This window comes from Necator americanus, chromosome I (assembly GCF_031761385.1).
Source record: "Necator americanus strain Aroian chromosome I, whole genome shotgun sequence".
NCBI lineage: Eukaryota > Metazoa > Nematoda > Chromadorea > Rhabditida > Ancylostomatidae > Necator > Necator americanus.
In genome coordinates this window covers 17,017,013-17,037,230 of record NC_087371.1, presented here as the reverse complement: position 1 = coordinate 17,037,230, position 20,218 = coordinate 17,017,013, and the positions used below count along the sequence as shown (strand labels likewise).

Below are 20,218 nucleotides of genomic sequence, written 5' to 3'. Positions count from 1 at the left end.
TGTCACCACATGTGACAAGTGCTGCTTTTTTCCTCAGCAGCATGTCCGCGAAAAGGCTGCAAACACGTGAGTAACACGCATGAAAATTATGGAAAGAAAAACTGTGGTAGGTGTAAAGCAATCCGCTTCTGCTGGGCTTTATCTCAAGAGTACTGTATACTTGAGGGAATTAGTAGCAGCAGTTAATCAATGTTACCTGCCAGTTGTCTCACGTCATTTCAACTTATTTATCTTCACGTTGCGGCCGATTCTCGCCCCATGACCGCCATGGCGGGAGTGTTTGACGAACTCGCAACCATTATGCCGACATAAAAAACAATGTTTTGTTGAAATACGAATTTGCGGAGTCAGAAAAGTAGTTTCAGATTGGGGAATTACTTTTGGACCTGCGCATTTTCCTTAGGAATCTAGAAACCGATAAATAAATTTGATGTTTTTGATATATTGTCTTATGTATGTATTTGTATGTATTGTTATGCGTAAGTGTTTTTATTCCCGATTTCTGTCACTTTCTTCTCGAAGTGCTTCAACACAAAACAAGCGCACATCTCCTCCCGAAATGGCACGTCCAACCTTCCATTTTCGTAAGTCTGTATGTGTCGTGAAGCGCAACCTGTCAACGCGTAATCAGGCAGCAACTAAAAAAATGTGAAACAAGACCGAAAAGGTGTAATTTTGGCCTTGACTCGCTCCATAACACTACGTATACAGCGTTGGCGAAATTATGTGTCAGCTAAAATTCTGCGCACCGTTAATCATTGTAGTATGGGCATGGACGTCTATTGAGGGCATAACTGTGTTGTTCACGCTATCAATTTCAAGCAGGATCATGAAGCCAGCTTGCCAACAAAAGAAAATTTCTGACAGTAAGTCAGCCAACGGAAGCATAGCTTGTCGAGTTCGGCTTTTTCTTTTGCTGTCTACTCCCTTAAAAGTACTGCTCTCTTCTTGGTGCTCATCATCCACTAATGGTGAAGACATAGTACGGTCAGGACATGAAGCACGGTGCAGTTGTGTAAGCGGCTGCGCTCGATGCGGCGCTGCGGAGATAGAAGTTCCAATTGAGTTGGGGCCCTCGCTAGCTTCACTCATCGCTCCAGTCTCAGTCGCTTGCAACCAAGCAGCCGAGCTCGTGCGCAGCCGCTTAAGCATCTGCGCTGAGCTTTAGGTCGTTTGGCCCACGTCTAATCATTCATATTTTTTGGACGTTTACTTCTATTAACCTTATTGAATGATGCATTCTGAGTGCTGAGTCATTCGTGAATGACAAGGCAACCGTAACAATTCCTTTGTGACCAAGAAGTTGTGAGCCGTGCAACTATGAATTTTGTGCGAGTTACAAAATGTACGGCGTTTTTGAACCTAGAACATTTCTGCAACATTAATCTCTAACTGAAGCGCTATTAGCTCAAAGTTATTCAAATAAATATAATAGCTTAACAATAATAAATATATTAATATAGTGATGATAATTTGCAAAAAAATGCACATGGCAGCACCGATTCATACATCTTTTCACTAAGGCAAATTCGAACCGTCCGCGATACTCCTTATTTGTTTTTCTTTTGAATTAACACATAACTTCAAAGTTTATCTCCTTCAAATAATGACCCACATTTTCAACATGGATGAATAATGAAGAAATAATGACTGAGATACCTTATGAGATACATCAAAGTAACGCTAGCTCAAAACTAAGAGAATGTTAAACGTTAACATACCTGCAATGAATTTTACCAACTTCAAAATCTATGCAAAACAAAAACAAGTCAAGTTTATAAATACATATATAGAATGGAAGAAGACAGTGATCGAATGATTGAAAAAGAGCAAAACCTCCTTAGAAGGGAGAATCTGTTTTAGGAAAAATAGTGAACAAATGTTCCAAGGAATAAATTCCTGCTTTAATATTGACACGAACGTTGTTCCACGAGAGCATTCAACGGTGATTGCTTCTATAAAATAACATTTTTCTAGAGAGTACCAAAATTTTGTGAGCGTAAACTCAGGACAGTAGTAAAGTTGATTAAGCTAGAGGTAACATTTACTCCATAAAAGATTTGAGATTTCAGGATAGTCATAGTGTGGGACTATTGATTGATACAAAAGACACTGGGGACTAGTGCGCAGTGTACAAATGGAAACAGTTTACCAGTTTACTTCTCCTGTAGCTCCAACTTCTTATACGACAAATGAGTACAAAACAGTTGTTCAAGAAGAGATCGCCAAGTACCGATTGGTCGGACCCAATGGTAATCAGCTGATAATGCTGCTATCTCTTGTCTCACACTAATTTCCAGGACTATCGAGCCGTAACAAAAAAAGGAAATGACATATGGAGTAAACCAAAAAAACACATAGAGTATGCATCACATCATGCATTTATGCATCATCATTTATGCAGACATCACGATTTAAAGAGAGTAGATGGAACAGTATCGAAAGAAATGCCACGAGCACCACTATTAGGTGTTAGCTGATGAATCGACGGAAGAGAAAGAAGAAAATCGTTACTGTCTGAGCAGATTACTAATGTTAAAGAAATAACGGTTATTCTAATATTCGGATCTAAACAACTCACTGCTGCAGCAATTCATACTTGATGGACGAAAATGAACGAAACGAACAATGATGGAGAACTTTTTTTTTGAAGAATATCAATCGAGTAGTGAACTTTGAATTGACTTCTAACACTTGTTTCAATTGATAATGAAAACAAAATCACAAAGGAAACCCACATTTTTCATGACTGCTGTATTTAAACCAATGAGACTGGCTAAACTATGAAATATAGTGATTCTTGCTCTATTTCATGCAACTATTAACAAATCTACGAAATGGTGAGATTAAGTTCGTTGAAGAGATGAGTACAAAACACTAAAAAGGGACTAACCGTGCTGGTCAATAAGAGAAGGTGTTGTCCTCCAACCATTTTGGCGTTTTACGCACTCGTGAAGGGCGAACTTCCCCGCTGAGATCGACCTAAATGAATCGGTCATTACATCATCATCATCATCATCATCATCATCATTGTATTTTAGGAAAATAAGTGGACACCATAGAACTTACATCATCAGATGTCACTGACTTGGACGATTCAATGAATGCACTCTTTGAGTTCTCCACAATATTCTCAACTTTGAGTACTTTTTGTGGAGTTGTTGTTTTCGATGATTTGATATAAGGCCTTTTCTGAGCTCGCTGCTGTAAAGAAGACAAGTGCAAGTCTTAACGTTTTTTCACTTTATTCCACATATCTTAATCAACATTAACATGTATTCGAAGAAAAAAAAATCGCGATTTACCAGAGCAGGAGAAAACTTGGACTCGCCGTCCCCTGCAGCAGCCACAACTGGTGGTGTTGAAATAGGTTCCTGTAACAAAGGCAACATCTGCAACAGTAAGGTAAAACGACATGAGGCACGGCGCAGTTCTGCAAGCGGCTGCGTCTGAAGCTATACGGTGGAAAGCAGCGGTTAGGATCGCGGGAGGACTCCTACTAGCACCAACCGTCGCTGCAGCTCGCGATGGTCTCACATCGATTCAAATCCCCATCTCCACCGCGCCGCTTCGAGCGCAACTTCTTACGCAACTGCACATGCTTCATGTCATTTTGATCCGACTATACATATGAATTCTGTTCTATTATTACAAGTAAACTTACAGTTAGTTCGTTCTTCACAGGAAGCTTGGTTAAATTTGCCTTTTCAGAATTAGGTGGTCTACCAACTCTCTGCAACCAAAAAAGACAATCAATGATGTAATGTTGTCCTTCTAGAGTTTGAAATTCCAGTGAAAGTTGTGGGAAGATACTCGATATGAATATTTGTAGGACAAGTACTTCTTCGATATGAATATTTGTAGGACAAGTACTTGTCCTACAAATATTCATATCGAAGAAGTATTCATATTGTAGTCAAGAAGAATTTTCATAACCTAACATGCAAGAAACCTGCCTTTGGGTCATCCTGAACTCTATGAGAGAAGCATTTAATTAGAAAGCACTAATAGCAAACTCGTCAAATATGTCAACCATGAAAGAAATTCTACATCCTACAAGTGCTGCCTTTTCAGGAGGTCACCATGGGCGATGTTAGGCTCCTGGACGAGAACAGAAGGAAGTGACATGCTATTCTTGACTCGTGATTCAACGCTCTGAATTTGTTGGACCGCTAAAATTTCGCCGAATCAGAAACTTGGCCTAATCCTTTACAAAGTTAAAGAATAGACTAAAGATGCTCAAACAGATAATATCATTTAAAAAATCGGACGCAGTTAAAATATTATTTTTGCCTGGTGTGCACTGTAACCTTGGCAGTAAATTAAAGCAAATCTTCTATTTTGGTTAAATAATACTAATAAATGATCGTACCCTGACAACAGTAATTTTCTTCTGCTCCTGGCTATCCGTTGATTCAACATTAATTGGTGCAGGCACCTGAAGATGAACATTTGGAGCGATCTACTCGTGCTACTAACTACCAAAAGAGCCCACAATTCCATTGGTCAAAGGTTTTTTCAGAGGCACCACACGCGTTACTTTAGGTGCATTAGCGACTGTGGCGGAGGTGGTGAGTTGAGAACGTCGGTCTGCTTCGGAATCAATGTCAGCAGCACGACTGCTGTCACAACGCATTACGTGTCTCATGAAACCATCAGCTTTACGGAACAAAGTTGCGCATGTCCTGAAAACATGGCGCAAAAGTAAACCAAGCTCTTACAAAAAGGTACTGTCAAATCAAGTTATCTTTTACAGGGAGGTAACAGGCCACAGCGAAAATGAATGGTTTCGTCAATGAGACAGTGAAGTTCCATGATTTTTGCAAATTCAAAACGAAACCCGTGCTCCAAGGAATGTTAAAAAACATTGCACTTCAAAACGATGGCCAAGGAACAGTAAATACTGGCATGTTGTTAACAAGAAGTTGTAATCCAGTACCTGATATGAAGAAATACTGGATGTAGATACAAAGTGTCATCACTGTTTTGCATGAATTCATAATTTCAATGGTAGCACCCCTCCTTTCTTGGAGTAATCAACCAATTTTTAGAATCGAATGTTTTAGAATCAAACCTTTCACGTGCACATCACAGTGTATCAGGGGAATTTCCGACTACCAGGGACACGAAAAGATTTGAAACGACCAAAATAATACAGCGGACGAACGCAACTGCTCTAACAGATTATGTCCTAGAAACTGGAATGGTGAAAGGTTGAAGAAACAGAATTGAGTAAAACCCCTGTCGTAAGGTTCAGTTGTTGATTCAATTTTTGAGTAGTATTTCTTCCATATAGCTACTTTCAAGGATAATCTTTGATTTCCAGATTTTCGAACAATTAAAACAATAATAATTCTTTAATAAACATAATAAGCATACCTGCACTCGAGAATCACATTCGCTCTCTTCGAAAACGCAGATCTATCAGCTGATGATGCCGACTCCAAGAAACTAACCAACTCATTGACTCCTCAACGAAACATTTCTGTTTTCGAGGGCAGAAATCCGTATTGTAGCAAAAAAAAACTCACCGCTCAGAGCTCCCCTTAGTCCTGTTTCTACCATGTCGTCGTTGTGTTCTTAAAAGTCAATATGTTGCAATAAATGGGCAAGTTAGAAAATGGAATTGGTACGGACAAAATGAAACGACGTGAAATTGCGGGGGTAACACATACACTTTTGTTGAAGGTCACGCTCAGGTCAACACTCAGGCGACGAGCAGGACTTAGTTGTTAGCTGGTATTTGCAGAAAAAAGATTATTTGTGGGACTAACTGAACTTAATTAGGTAATGGGGAGTGCGGACTTTACAGAGTTGAGCAGCTTCATTTTAGATCTGAATTTATTCTCCACCGGAAATGAATGGGAATGAAAAGAGAACGATTTCTAAGAAATGTACCTGATTCCATGGATTTCTCCGTGCTTTCTTATGGACAACTCACTATTGTGGAAAGCAGGGAAGCAGTGCAATGAAAGCGCTGGACTTCGACACTTTTACAAGGGAGCGCGAAAATTGGAAGACTCATAGCAGTGATGAAATAGTTGTGGTTTTGCTGCGACATTTGGAAACCAGTACTACCTTTAAAGTAGACACTTTGGTGAAACAGCATTGGTCAGTTGAAAACGTTCCTTTGCAATGCATAAAAAAGGCTGCTTGCTTGCTAAAAGCATGTTAGCAGGACTTTTTTAAGTCATTTTCTCAACAACATTGTCAGTTACGTATTGCTTAGGAGTGATAATAGTAGCAAGACGTCCCCAGGCTGAGAACTAGGGAAGCCGAACTAAAATGGATTAGATATTGTCATCGTGCGAGTTTAAAAGGGAACACCAAGATATCAATAGGGGCCAACTATTTGAACGGTTAACTTATTAACCTAAAAAGATTCGTTTCAAAAAGGTTGGCGTTGAGAAACCGCGTTTGATGTGCTCCAGATTTGCTTTGAATGAGGATGTTTTTCACCAATAGTCTCGAAGCATTCGACTTAGAGAATTTGGAAGATTTATTTGGGTGCAGAGCAGCTACTATAATGAATTATGGCCCTCAGAATGTGCAAACCTTTAGTGGTGACAATGGAAAGGTGGTATTTGCAATCTACTTAGGCTTGTACTTATTGAAGAGGTTCAAGACTACGTTTTGAGCAGAGCTGAACTTAGTGAAAGGTCTATATTCATTGTGTGAAGGAATATTCACGAGAAATAAATCTATCCATGTTGAACTAATTAAAAAGTGATTAGATTTAAGAGTGCACAATATATTCATAGGTTATAGTGAGTTATACTGCAACTTCACAAAACAGCTATCCAGTATCCTAAACGTTGTAATCCCTTCGGTAGGCTAGGAACCCTTTCAACTTCGAACATTTCGTTGACGTCCACCTACCTGTACGCCCATAAATACAGTATTTACTTAGAATTCTAATAAATAGAAAGCTTCTCGTTAGGAAGCGGCTATAGAGAAGAGAAGCATAGTACCTCTTCCTCCCACTTATTCGCGGATTTACCGAGAAGTGCAGTGTGTATTTATGGAAGCGGTCGCAAAGGGCGCCTTCCCCTTCAGGCGCAAAAGGAAAATTCATTGCCCAATCCACACGAATGCTCGACAGAATGGTCATGCCGCTTGTCGAAAAAAAAAACCGTATTATTGTCTAGTTAGAACAGTCCTTAAAACACTCAGTAGCGAAATCAACTGACTAAATAAATCAAAACAAATCTCTCGACCTAGAAGAGAGGTGATGGGTGATCCGGAACAACATAACGGATCTAGTAGAATTCAACATTCTAAGTGTGTTCTGCCCATTTTGAATACTCCCTCACTTCGTTCCCTTTTATCCCATTCATAACGAGCATAATTTTTGTTTCCGATGTCATAATGGAATTTAACACTTCCAGGTCCAGGATAATGTCATCTTTTTAAACCCAACCAACAGATTTTTGCTAACTAAGAATAAAAAAGCAAGAAGATTTTGTTTACACTCTTGTGCACAACAATAATGGAAAGCAGACCGGTGGAACTGAAGCACACTAGTGCCGGTCGTATTATAAAATCGTAGTCTACCTATTTTATTCTAGCACAATGCAAAGCCACTGCGTAACTCTGAAATTCTTCAAAGTTTATAATAGAAGCCCAGAATTTTCGTTAAAGAGTGCATTTTGTAAGTGCTACCGAATTTATCTGATCTCTCGCCATTTGCAGGACACGATGGTAGTTCCTTACGGAAGAATACCAAGTAACACTTCCACTTCGCTTAGATGTACTGCTCTATGAATGATGTGCCCTCGATCTGTTTCCAGTGAAAGAAATGTAACCCACCTGGTTGGTGGCTGGACCTCGATTCCTCGTAATGTCGCCGATACATCTCGACGGTTCTCTCATCAATTCGCATAGGAGTGGCAATAGCCAGAGCGGTCGCTTTGCACCTACAGCACTTCTTCATCCGGTCCTAGCTGAACTTATAAATTCATGTATTACCATCCAAGGGTACACGCGTGACGAACACAAAATGTGCTCTGGCCTCGACAGGAAAAAAATCAATTTCCATGTAAATGACATGACGAACTAACCTTTTCAGAGTGGTTCAAAGCAAAAATAGAGGGACAACTTCGACAAACGTCTCGTTGTTGTTTTTAGACAACTAGAATTTTCGCGTCAAATTCATTACACTCGGCTTACGGTAATGAGGTATCGCCCAGCAGTTGTTCAACTCAAGAGTTTATAAATTAGGTTTATGACGATGGATCTACTTTCCTTTATCAAGGTTTTGCTGTGATTTTGTACGAATGTTTAAATAGGGGTAATTTTTGAGACGCAACAAAGAGAAGGTCAGCTTTTCTCACAGATGTCTTTTCTGTGTACGTGCAGGAATCGTGCCAGAAAATTCCGATTTCTTTGCAACTCAGAATGTGATCGCTGTGTTCTGTAGTCGGGTGGGAACGATCTGAAGCGTGGTGCAGTTGCGTAGACGGCAGCGCTCGAAGCGGCGCCTCTTTACAGTTTCCATCGTGAACATCTACCTCCTACTTTGCTAAACCGGTCCTATTAGCAGGATTAAGCGTGTAGGGAAACCCCTTCTGAAAACAACTCCGTCCCATAGAGGACCTTCCAGAAAACGACCCTCTCATCTCATTTTTTCCAGTATAGCCGCTCATAAAGGAATCAAAAATTAGTTATAATAAACAGAATTAAAGGAACAAATTGGACGCCTGATAAAAATCGAAATAATGATAAATGAATATGACATAGTAAATATTAATAAATAGTGTTATAATAGATATTACGTCACTGAAAGCTCATTACGAGGGCAGAAGTGTGTCAGTACATATGTGCACATATAACCTGGGAAGATGAGGAAGCTCTCAGCGTGTATCCGACAACACAATTCTTCTTTTGACAGTGATAAGAGACGGTAGACAGTTCGATGCCCACAGAAATTATTAATTCTGCAAAATGGAAAAAGCAGCTGAGAACGACAGAGAAAGCAGAAAGTGAGACATTTTTAAACCTTTCTTACACTATTTCCTTAAAAAAAAGAAACGAACGAACAATAGTTCAATTCCAGTCGGAATTTTTCTGTTTTCACAAAGTGGAAAAAACAACTAAGAAGCAGAACGTAATCTGAAGGATTTCTTTCACTACTTCCTACTTCTTACACACAATTTTACTCATTGACAGTGATTGTAGACAATGAATAATTCGATCATAGCTGGAATCTAGATTTTTGCAGAAGTGAAAAAAAATACTGAGGAGAGCATTCCACCAGCGGTTTTTCTGACATTGTATTCAGACCACTGTTCGCCGCATATAGGTGTTATTTAGTTGTCATTTTAGCAACTAGGCTTTTCTAGAGATCTTTTGGTTTTTTCTGTTGAAAGTTAACTGAGAAAATGTTAAGAAATTTAGCTTTTTCCAAAACTAGCTTTTGAGAGGACGAAAACTAAGTGGAAAAAAAGCGATAATAAGTTCTGATAGCAGAAATCCTCCTCTACAAGCTGCTTTAAACCGATTTCATTATTGAGAAACACGAGTTATTGGAATTGGACTTTGTTCGAATTCACACAGATTTCGGCGCGCAGCTAAAAATCTGAGATTTCTCACTTTATCCCGTTGCGAGATTACGATAGTGCGGTTACAAAACTTAGCACCATATTTCGATGAAGCATAAACAAAAATAAGGTCTAATATCTGTAGGTTTTCTGGCTCTCTCTAAAGCTAGTTGAGAAAACTCGGAAAATTGAGGAAATATCCAGAATCATTCTCAACTAGGTTTCAAAAACACTAGGAAAGCTCTGTAGGAATATAGAAAAAATCTCTCTCTACAAAACTGCTACAGCTTTCTTTTATGAAGTTCACTTTGAGTGTTGTTCAGAAACTCGTTGAGCTTACTTTGTACCAATTTTACCGCTAACACCGGCTTAAGATGTCTTCTTTTTCGTTAAGTAACAGCATGAGAGTTAACTTCTGGGTGATAATAACAAAATTCGTCATTGTCAGAGAAGAAATGTGCTCTTCAAGCTTCTAAGCGCTGAATTCAAAAATCACACAGTTGTATGGGATCACTAACCGCCGCAATACAAACGGCAGTATGCATCGTCCCGCGGAATCGACTAGCGTTGGTCCAGTGCATCAATGTTCTTTTCAATAGAGTACCCAATATGTTTAGTTGGTTGTAATGAAGGAGTGCCGAAGCAGTGCTCGAGCCATGAAAGGAATGAAGCTTGTCTCCTGCGGAATCTTAATGCTCAATACGAAGTTACCCCTGGCTAGTTCCATTTCTTTCTTCTCTGTGTCACGAAAATACCTCATAATGATGCAAAACTCTGTATCGGTGAAGTGCTTAAACATAGCCATCCAGCTGATGGGCGAGCACTATACCACTGGACCACCCAGCATTTATGGATGTTGGCCCTGATAAGGAAAGTTTGTTTCTGTCTTATATTCACCCTGATCACCTTGACTCCCGTTGATCTTCGAACTGGTCGAGCGGGCACCAGAAATTCTTCCATTCGTCCCGATTCTTTGAATGAACTTTCTTTGAAGGAATTTTCTTCGAAGGACTTCGTGAAGAAATGTAACCATCGGGTGGGCGGTCTTCCTGCAGTGCCCTTAATATCGCGGGGAACCCAGTCACTCATGGCTCTGGTCCAACGGTTGTCGTTAAAGCGCATCACGTGTCCAGCCTACCTTATTTTACTTTCCTTGACAAACGCGGCGGCGTCTCTAACCTTCGATCGCTGACGTAGGAGAGAACTTCGAATCCCTCACTTACGTGAAACGGGACACTCCCTCAATTGCGCGTTCAATGGCGCTCACCGCGTTTTCTTCCTGCTTGCGAAATGTCTAGGTCTTCGAAGCATAGTTTAAAGCAGAAAGTACTGTGGTGTTGAAGAGGTGAGCACGGAGCCGGGTGTTCCTGGTCTTCTTCACTACATCCTCGATTCTCTTATATGCTCCCCAAGCCGCTCGTCTCCCCCTGCCCAGTTTATCATGTTCAATTCCCGACCCGGATAAACGTAGCTGGTGCATTCGGATATGTTCGTTCCGCTGAGCGTGAATGGGGCATCCGAGACCCATCCGTTCCGCATAAACATCGTCTTTGGAGATTCAGCTGAAGACCGATGCATCCACATGTTTCGTTGAATTCGGTCAGCATTCGTTCCGCTTGACCGATGCTAGGTGTTATCAGTACGATGTCATCAGCAAAGCGCAAATGGTGTAGCTGTCGACCACCAACCTTCACTTCCATGTCGCCCCATTCCAAGTTTCGTATTGCGTTCTCGAGGGTAGCTGCGAATATTTTGGGTGAGGTTGTATCATCCTGTCGGACCCCCCTCTTCACGTCAATGATGATGTTCTTGTAGAATGGCAAAATTCCAGTCGTGAAGTTACTATACAACTCACGAAGTACTTTCATGTATGGAGTAGGGACGCCCTGGTTGTCCAAGGCCTCCGTGACCGCTTCGGTCTCAACTGTATCAAAGGCTTTCTTGAAATCGACGAAAGTGGGACAGACCGGCACCGGATCTTGTACTCTCGTGATATCTCGATGAGTTTCGAAACAGTGTGAATGTGGTCAATCGTGCTGAATCCTTTTCGAAACCCTAGGTGCTTCCATGGCTGGCCTTCATCCAAGACTTTTTTTTATCCTATTAAGGATCACTCTTGTAAGAAGCTTGTAGATGGCGGACAGTAAGCAGACTGTACTATAGTTGCCGATGTCATGTGGATCTTTTTATACAGCAACATGGACTTGCTGGTCTTCCACTGGTTAGGAACCTTGCATTCCAACAGGTAACGTGTAAAGAACCTCGCCAGGGTGTTGATGAGTACTGGCGGAGGGTTCTTCAGGTGTTCTGGTCTTATTCTGTCGGGACCGGGTGCTTTTCTTACCGACATGATAGCATGCCGTGTTTCGGACGGGAAAACCTCTGTAATGACATGTCCATCTTCCCTCAGATGGTGAGAGGCAAGTGAACATGGCTATCGAAGAGATCAGAGTAGAAGTCGTAGATGATTTTCTCCATTCTCCTTCTAGATGCAATGGTTGTTCCCTTCGGGTTCCGAAAATGAGGTTCATCCTCATCTTGTGACTGGCGAAGTCTCGACGGGCATAGCGGATGCTTTTCCCCGCCTCTGCAGCTTCAGCCAGCTTATGTTTATGCTTATGCTTATACTTATGCTCTTCTCTCTTTAAGGTCTTCCTTTATCGCCTCTCTGCAAAGCCTTGCGAGCTCGGACGTGAGTGTTTGGTTGTCTGCAGCTCGTGCTTCTCCACGCTGGCGTATTAGCTCAAGAGTTTCAAGACCACAGGGGTCTCTTGGTGGTTTTAAAACTCCCAGCCTCCTTCGTGCAGTCGTTAAGGTGTTCAACGAGCCGGTCGTATTTCTCGTCGATGTTGCCCATTGCGAAATCTTTCCAAAAGCCGGCCGAAGAGATCAGTTAATGATAGTTCTGGGACTTCGCTCTCTGAACTTCGCTGCTTTCTTTTCTCTGCTGGTAAACGAAAATCTTTCCCGGAGGAGGCGATGGTCCGATACCGTATAAAACTTTGGCACAACAGCGACATTCGTCAGTCAAAACCTTTTACTGACGATGATGTGGTCGATTTCATTACGAAACTCTCCATCGGGTGACACCCTCGTCCAGCGTAGGGGGGAGGGCTTCTGGAATTGCGAGTTCCCATGGATAGTCTTAGTCGTCATGATGAACGCGGAGAGCTTCTCCCCCTGTTCATTTCGTTGTAGGCCGTGGTTCCCGATGTGAAGTTCCTCGGGCGTTCTTCTTGGGGCAACTTTGGCGTTGAAATCGCCTATTATGACCTTCCTAAGAACAGTTCTTCACCAGTTTCATATACGGCGTTGAGAGGGTGACGTCGTACTTAATCTTCTTGGCTTGCACCCTCAGATTTTCGATGGCCGCTTCCGATGCAAGCGTACGTGTGTTATAAGTACAGATCGTCATCCTAGTCCTTTTCCGTTTCGGTAGCCTATATGACTCCTGCAACCCCGTCTTTCCTGGGGCTACCATACAGGCTTTCCTCCGAAATCAGGAGACTCTTTTCTATTACTGTCACAGGCGTAAAATTTTAAAACCCATGAGTGTGTTGCTAATAGTTGAGAGTGGAGGAAACTCATACTTCGAATAATGTTACCAAATTGTGAAGGTTTCAGAGAAACATAGACGTAAAATTAAGTTTGATTGCTCTCCAAATGTAGTACTGGCGCATTTGAGAAGAAATTTATTAAATCTCTCATCTATGTCAAATTTTCGGGTTAGAAATTGAAGAAGGCGTTATTAGAGAAAGACAATTCTAATTTCACAAAAAAGTCGCTACTGTTATTTTTCATTGATCGCTGAAGGCGGGCGAAGCGAACACCAAAAAAAGCCTGTAGTCCGGGTTTAGCCGGACGTTCATGCTGGTATTATTTATAACGTGCTATATTTACTTCGTTATTTGATGATTTGTCCTCAAATAAAGAGCTGACTGTGGATACCACATATTTACTCGTCTTGATTTCTTCTCTCATATCTCAATATTTGGGCGGGTGTAGTGTAGCGGTAAGAGGTTCCGCTTCCTGCACGATCGATCGGAGGTTCGAATCCGCCCTAGTGCTCACCAAGTCTTTCATCCCTCCGGGGTCGACAAATTGATACCAGACTTCTCTGAGAGGATAAAAACAGTGATTTGACACATTGGCTAGCCACCGCAAGTATAGGCCAGTTACACGCTCGTAAACCTCGAACGATTCTGAATTGAAGTGAACGTGGGGGCGCATCCCAAGCGGATTGATTGAGGCCAAAAACTTTCCTTTATCCTTTACATCTCAATATTTGAAATTTTCATGGTGATTTCTTTCTTTAAAACAGCTCGCTTTAGAGCAAGGTGTAAAACTCAGTTCAGAAGGCTTTGTATAATTTAAACCTTTACTCTTACGTTCGTACTCATGACCCTTCGCTTTTCCTAACATCGGTGTTCTTCTTTGGCTTACTATTTTACCAAACTAGTTCCAGACCAAAAGGTGTAGAACCATATCAGCAAAATATTATTATATTAGCAAAATATTAGCAAAGTACTTTACGCCATCTATTTTTTTAACATTTGCACTATTTATTATGTGTTCATATAAAATCGACTACCCCTCGTCTTTTTCTCCTCTTGCCCTTTCATTTTTCCCCTCTTCTGACAATCCTTACCACCACCTCCTGCTCCGACCTACCTTACCAGTCTTAGGATCCACAGGCAGCATACCACGAAACTGGGGTGATACGGATTTCAGGTGGAGTATCCGTATACGGGGTCGTAGATTATGGAGACCGAGGTGGTCCCGCCCATCTCTCCCTAAGTCACTGCAAGCAGCTGGCTCCCGAATGCTGTTTTGTACGATCCCTTCTATTGCAGCGCGCCACCCTTGCACGCGTCGCGTCCCTTGCTGCCGGGGCAGTGCGGATTGATTTTCGACGAATCGCAGGGCGTAGGCGGTGCAAGGGGTGGAGCGTTGCAATAGATGGCGTCGTACAAAACAGCATTCTGGGAGCGACTGTTTGCAGTGATGCAGGGAGAGATGAGCGGAACTACCCCCGCCTCCATAATCTACGACCCCGTATACAGATACTCCACCTGAAATCCGCATCACCTCAGATTCGTGGTATGCTGCCTTTAAGAAATCTTGAACACATGTTTCATCCTGTATGTAAGAGAAACTCGTCATCGAGTGTACTTTTCGTAAGATACTATGCAGTCCTGAAATAGTTCATGTCTTGCCAACGTCATAGTTTATTTTAAAAAATTACATTTAAAGGCATCACCCACGAATCTGAGGTGGTGCAGATTCCAGGTGGAGCATTCGTATACAGGATGGGAGACTACGGAGAGGAGGGTGATTCCGTCCATTTCTTGCTAATTGCCGTAAAAAAACCGGCCGGAAGATACGTCTTCGAGCGTTCCGGCGCAGCATTTTCTACAAGAAGTTCGATTGCAGCCTTGTGCACGCGCCGCATCTTCCGGGCCGTTTTTTAAGGCAATTAGAAAGAAATAGACGAAATCACCACCCTTTCCATAATCTGCTATCCCGTATACGAATACTCCACCTGAAATCCGTACCACCTCAGATTCGTGGGGTCACGCCTTTAATCCACTTCTATTTATTAAATTGATGTAATGTTCAAGAATACCGAACAACTGGGGAGATGACAGCCTCGTTCATCTCTGCAGCTGCCAATGTCACACTTGCTGGAATAGGACTGCATGGTTCAGTCTCATCAATATCGGTCACGTAACCACATGGACGATTCATACTAAGCTTCTTTGAGAATAGTTATACATTTACACTCAACGAAAGAATAGGTGGATGCTCTTCCAACCTGTTCTTTCCTCACCAGTAAAATGATTAGTCACTTCTTATCAGTGAATGTTGATGCTTCGCTGTTTACAGGATGCAAGTGCAAGGAGCAGCAAGTATTGCTGAGTGTCAGTAGCAGTTCTACGGAGCCATATCCTGCAGCAAGTTCGACTTCAGCAGTTGGGAGACAAGAACACTTAAAATAGTGTAACTCTTACTTTACAGACTCCGCCCAAACCTTGATATTATTCGTACTCTAGCTCGGCTTTAATGCATCAGCAACGGTCGGAGGCAACGATAAGACAGAATTTGCAATATTTGAGATTTAAGATCATTCGTAGATTTAGCAAAAGTCGTGTTATGATGCTTTTCTTATGAAATTACATTTCCTCCTTCCACACTTTGAAATAAAAGTGTTAGCATCGTTTAGAACTAATTGTACACCTTCACATAAACATGAATAATAATGCAATCTAAAATAATCTTGCTGGAATAGCGATAACGTTTCACAACAGTATTCTATAAAGTACGCAGGCCTTACTCTGGAATGATATACTACATATATAAACACTGTGACGAAGCGGAAAAATGAATGGATTGAACTGTTGCTGAATTGCTGAAATAAATGACGGCATTTGTAACCGATGTTGGACCATCGCGAACTACTCGAAGAGTGGTGCTAGCAGGGGTCCTCCCTCGATCACGACTGCTACGCTTCGCCCCACCACTGCGAGCCCAACCGCTTGCGCAACTACACCGTGCTTCATGTCATTTTAAAAGCACCATAAGACGAATCTGAGGTGGTACCGATTTCAGGTGGAGTATTCGTATACGGCATAACAGATTATGGAGAGGTAGTGATTCCGTCCATTTCTTCCTAATTGCCGTAAAAAAACGGCCCGGAAGATGCGCGCGTGCACAAGGTTGGCGCGCTCCAATCGAACTCCTTGTGGAAAATAGTGCGCCGCAACGCTCGAACCGTATCTTCCGGGCCTTTTTCTACGGCAATTAGGAAGAAATGGACAGAATCACCCTTCTCTCAATAATCTACGATCAATACACGAATAATATACGAAACGAATACTCTACTGGAAATCCGTACCACTCCAGATTCGTGGGGTGATGCCTTTAACTCCACTACTAGCCTACTATTTTCGTACGCTTTTCAATTGGACGAGTTGCAGAGTTCGGCCTCCAGGAGTAGATGGAGTTTGAGACGTAGTTTACAAGTTTTATACCGGAACTAACTCAGGACATCTCATGCAAAGCTCGAAGTCAGGGAACTATATGCCGGTCTACAACTATTGTAGAGGACTTAGTGTCGAAGATTTCCTTGAACGCTGCTGCTAATCTGACTGGGAACTGGGAAATGTCATTTTCATTTTAGCCTAGATTTCTAGTCCCAGTTCGGCAGCGCTTTCCTTTAGCTTTAACCTGTCGTTCATTGTTGAGTACGGGCGGGACTCGAACGTGAAGCAGAATGAAATCGCAAAGAAAATGCGCCACAAGTAGTTGTACCAGCTGTTATTAGAGCAGCCGCTAAGACTTCAGTCAAACATTGAGAACACTGGAATCGTTAGTCAGAAGACAGCGATTAGTCGTTGTAGTCTTTTCCATACGAAATCTTCCATATTTGGAATTCGAAGAGACTAGAAACGCTCAAAAAACGCTCAGATATGGAAAATTAGATTTTGGAAGACCCGCCTACATAATTGCATTAATTTTTGTAATTGCACTGAAGTCTAAGATTTTCTTCTTCGTAGAGGCTCACGGTGAAGAACGGAACATCAGTGCTTGCTTAGTAATCATGATGTCCATGATGTGAGAACTCACTTGTTGCATGATTCAATTTGATGTTTACGAACAACTGATCTACTGACTTCCACCAATCGACAGTAAATAAGCAAACAACCAGTTCCTCATCCAGAATCAATTCATCCATCTACATCGTTGCTTGAGACCACCATGTGAGATGATCTGTGAGCTCACATGGCAAAGTTGTTGCTACGGCTCTAATTCAGAATCCTTTTCCCAGCAATGACACTTCAACAATCAGAAATGAATATGGGATATTGTACTCGGTCACCTCCCTTGCTGAAAGCTGCCTCAACTTATCTTCCGCAGATGACACATGCTTAACGGTTACCTCCTAGTCAAGAATTCAGTAAAAGGTAACCGTTAAGCATTCACAAGAACAGTCTACTAGTGCAATAACAACCAAGTATAGCCTTATAGTCTTATATAAATGAATTGTTTACTCTTCAAACCAGTTTTTCTTGTGTGCAACTCCTTCAGCCATCAGGCATCGAATATTTATGTCAGGTGGTTGCACTAATTGATTTGCTCACATGAACTCGATAGGTGCTGTGAAGCAAGTGAAATTAACAGTGGTTCTAGCGACATACAATGAAAAAACTTCTTACTTGCACTGCAGTCCTCTTCAAACTCAAATTCTCCCGTTCGTTATTTTTCTAATCCAAGCTCCTCAGATACAAATTAAATGATTGGATGTGATGATTTCGACCCTCACTCTGAACTACACATCACATTCATGCATGCGTTGTCTGTGCTTGCTCCACCAGTGAACCTTTCCGCTATTTTCTGTATTATCCGCAAGTCCACAAAACAAATGGGCGCATTCAAATGGTACCTACTGCTCTATCAAACTGCCAACACCACAATTGACTTCATATATTTGACCGTAACACTTCCTGTGATATTTTTCCCAATTCCAATGGGCTACACTGGATCCTGGATCGCTGCATGACTTTCCATAGGAGCTCACATAACATTTCTCCTCTTGGTCGTTCCTTCTATTCCATGTGTTGCATGTTGTATATTTAGTTTATTTGCATACAGAATTCTCCTCTGATTATTCCTCGTAGTCGTTTCCTTAGAACAAGCGATAGTGGTGAGTTGGTAATTTCGAAGCGTTACTTAGTGACCAGATTTTGATTTCTCTCTTCCATATCAGAATACATAAGTGCGGGTGTAGTGTAGCGGTTAGAGGTTCCACTTCCTGCACGATCAACCGGAGGTTGGAATCCTTCATCCCTCCGGGGTCGATAGATTGGTACCAGACTTGTCTGGAAAGATAAAAACACTGACTTGACACATCGCTAGCAACCGCAAGTCATTGTATAGGCCAGATACACGTTCGCAAACCTCAAACGATTCTGAATTGATGTGAACGTGGGAGCGCATCCCAAGCGGATTGATTAACGCCAAAAACTTTATCCTTTTATCAGAATACACATTGGGATGAAGACAATTCCTCAATGAAAAATGTTCCTTAAATTCAAGCACTCATATTTTTACTACAATGAAATCTCGATCAATGTCGCAGTTTCCATCATCGTCTACAACATTTGCCTAATGACCCGGTAACTTTCCCTACCCCCATGGTCCGGAACTTCGTGAGGTGCAAATTGAAGAAATGAACAACCTCAGTTCCGAGTTCCGACTAATCTTTGAATTTCTTTTAGCAGAAGTGATGCTTCACGGCACGAAATATATGGGATAGGTCGGAGGAATGAGTAGCATAGGGTAGCACTACCTGTCTGAGGAAATCTTCTAGTGGGTCTGCTTCGCAACACGTTGACGGAAGTTATACCGAAATAGACAGACACTGTCGCATCATTTGGGCTCGAATAAAGTTGAACAATTTCTGTAATAAGTAGCGCTCATTTTAACTAGGATAAAGGGAAAAACAAATAGTTCAAAAAAGAGTGTCTTTTGAGAATAACGCCAACAGCAAGGTGTAAGTCTAAATTGGGGAATAAATGTACAAAGGGAACTCCAAGATTGATAAGTCCAAATGGTAAACTGGAGTATGACAGTTACCAGTTCAGTATGAAGAACGAACTGATCGGAGAGACTTTCCCTCTCAGGACCCAGTAGCAATTCCTTGGATTTCCAGACCAATAGCTCCCAAGTCAACACTACGTCGCTCTTCACGACGTGGCCTCACCTACTTGCAGGCTCAAAGTAGATTGTCGGTCCGCTGTTGTGCATCTGTTGTGATACGAAGTAATGGTGCAGTAGTGGTAGTGAAGACTTAAACCGTTGTTCCTCAAGGCCAACGTAGCCCATTAATATTCCTTTATCTTAATGACCAATTGCAACAAGATCAGGATAACTTGTGAGATTACCTTTGAGAAAGTTCTGATAAATCCTAAGGTGAAAAAAGCAAGAAGTTCGAATACACGCTTGAGACTGCTGAGGAATGACATATAATACTTGGCTATATGTGAGTCACTAGTTGTCGATTGGTGACGCGACTTACAGTCGCATAACACAACAACAAATAGCTGCGTACCATATGTAAACAAAGCAATCTTTGTACTTCATTCAAATGCTTCATACAACTCCAACAAAAGCAAAATCTATTTCTGGTGTAGGTCACTTTGGGGCTCTTTATGTAGTCGTTGGCAGTAGGGCAACCACTGGTAGTGTCGTGTGTAATTGACATACGGAACTATATTCTGTTCCCAGTAACTATATCCTTGTGAACGTTACCGCGGTGTGGGTGGAGAAGCAACAATTCACTAACGGTCCTTGACATCACTTAGTTCGTTTGGTGTGTCGAGACAATTTTGCGTTAGCCAAGATGGTGAAGGTGGTTGATGATTGTTCTCTGATGCAACCAGGTGTCATCGAAAGTTCGCAACCACTGGCACTGAGACTCGCCGTCAAAGCATCGCGCAATCTCGCTGTCCAAAGCAGTGAGGCGTTCAGAATGAAATTTATCTTCGAACGGTATTTCACGTGAGCGGAAGCGTTGACCATTGACAAACTATGATGGGAGTGGTGCCCCCTTTACACCGTCGATGGAGGCTTCGGACGTTGTTGGGCTATAGCTTTGTGGAAGCTTATAGCAGACGATC

At 41.9% G+C, this 20,218-nt stretch overlaps 5 protein-coding genes across 6 annotated transcripts; 1 reads left to right on the top strand and 4 right to left on the bottom strand.

The window, feature by feature from the left end:
• Positions 1-729: 729 nt before the first annotated feature.
• RB195_005858 (uncharacterized protein) lies at positions 730-1,152 on the bottom strand (the record flags this gene model as incomplete). The annotated part of the gene is made up of 1 exon (XM_064178640.1): positions 730-1,152. One exon carries the CDS (start codon positions 1,150-1,152, stop codon positions 730-732), a length of 423 nt encoding a protein of 140 aa, XP_064035666.1.
• A 752-nt stretch (positions 1,153-1,904) lies between these two features.
• On the bottom strand, positions 1,905-7,933 carry RB195_005857 (uncharacterized protein; the record flags this gene model as incomplete). Of its 2 annotated transcripts, XM_064178639.1 has the most annotated exons (11): positions 1,905-1,955; positions 2,894-2,897; positions 2,930-2,982; positions 3,070-3,204; positions 3,306-3,374; positions 3,665-3,733; positions 4,373-4,438; positions 4,496-4,685; positions 5,380-5,470; positions 5,532-5,579; positions 5,899-5,908. In XM_064178639.1, 11 exons carry the CDS (start codon positions 5,906-5,908, stop codon positions 1,905-1,907), a joined length of 786 nt encoding a protein of 261 aa, XP_064035665.1. The 2 variants fall into 2 exon arrangements, with proteins under 2 accessions (XP_064035665.1, XP_064035664.1); XM_064178638.1 differs by lacking the exons at positions 1,905-1,955; positions 2,894-2,897; positions 5,899-5,908 and adding an exon at positions 7,810-7,933 and having other exon boundaries at positions 2,902-2,982.
• A 3,051-nt stretch (positions 7,934-10,984) lies between these two features.
• RB195_005856 (uncharacterized protein) lies at positions 10,985-11,407 on the bottom strand (the record flags this gene model as incomplete). Its single annotated transcript, XM_064178637.1, has 1 exon — positions 10,985-11,407. One exon carries the CDS (start codon positions 11,405-11,407, stop codon positions 10,985-10,987), a length of 423 nt encoding a protein of 140 aa, XP_064035663.1.
• Positions 10,985-15,287, bottom strand: RB195_005855 (uncharacterized protein; the record flags this gene model as incomplete). The annotated part of the gene is made up of 2 exons (XM_064178636.1): positions 10,985-11,525; positions 15,166-15,287. The coding sequence occupies 2 exons, from the start codon at positions 15,285-15,287 to the stop codon at positions 10,985-10,987; spliced, it is 663 nt and encodes a 220-aa protein (XP_064035662.1).
• Positions 15,288-17,832: 2,545 nt separating this feature from the next.
• Positions 17,833-18,099, top strand: RB195_005854 (uncharacterized protein; the record flags this gene model as incomplete). Its single annotated transcript, XM_064178635.1, has 1 exon — positions 17,833-18,099. The coding sequence occupies one exon, from the start codon at positions 17,833-17,835 to the stop codon at positions 18,097-18,099; it is 267 nt and encodes an 88-aa protein (XP_064035661.1).
• Between the last annotated feature and the right edge of the window lie 2,119 nt (positions 18,100-20,218).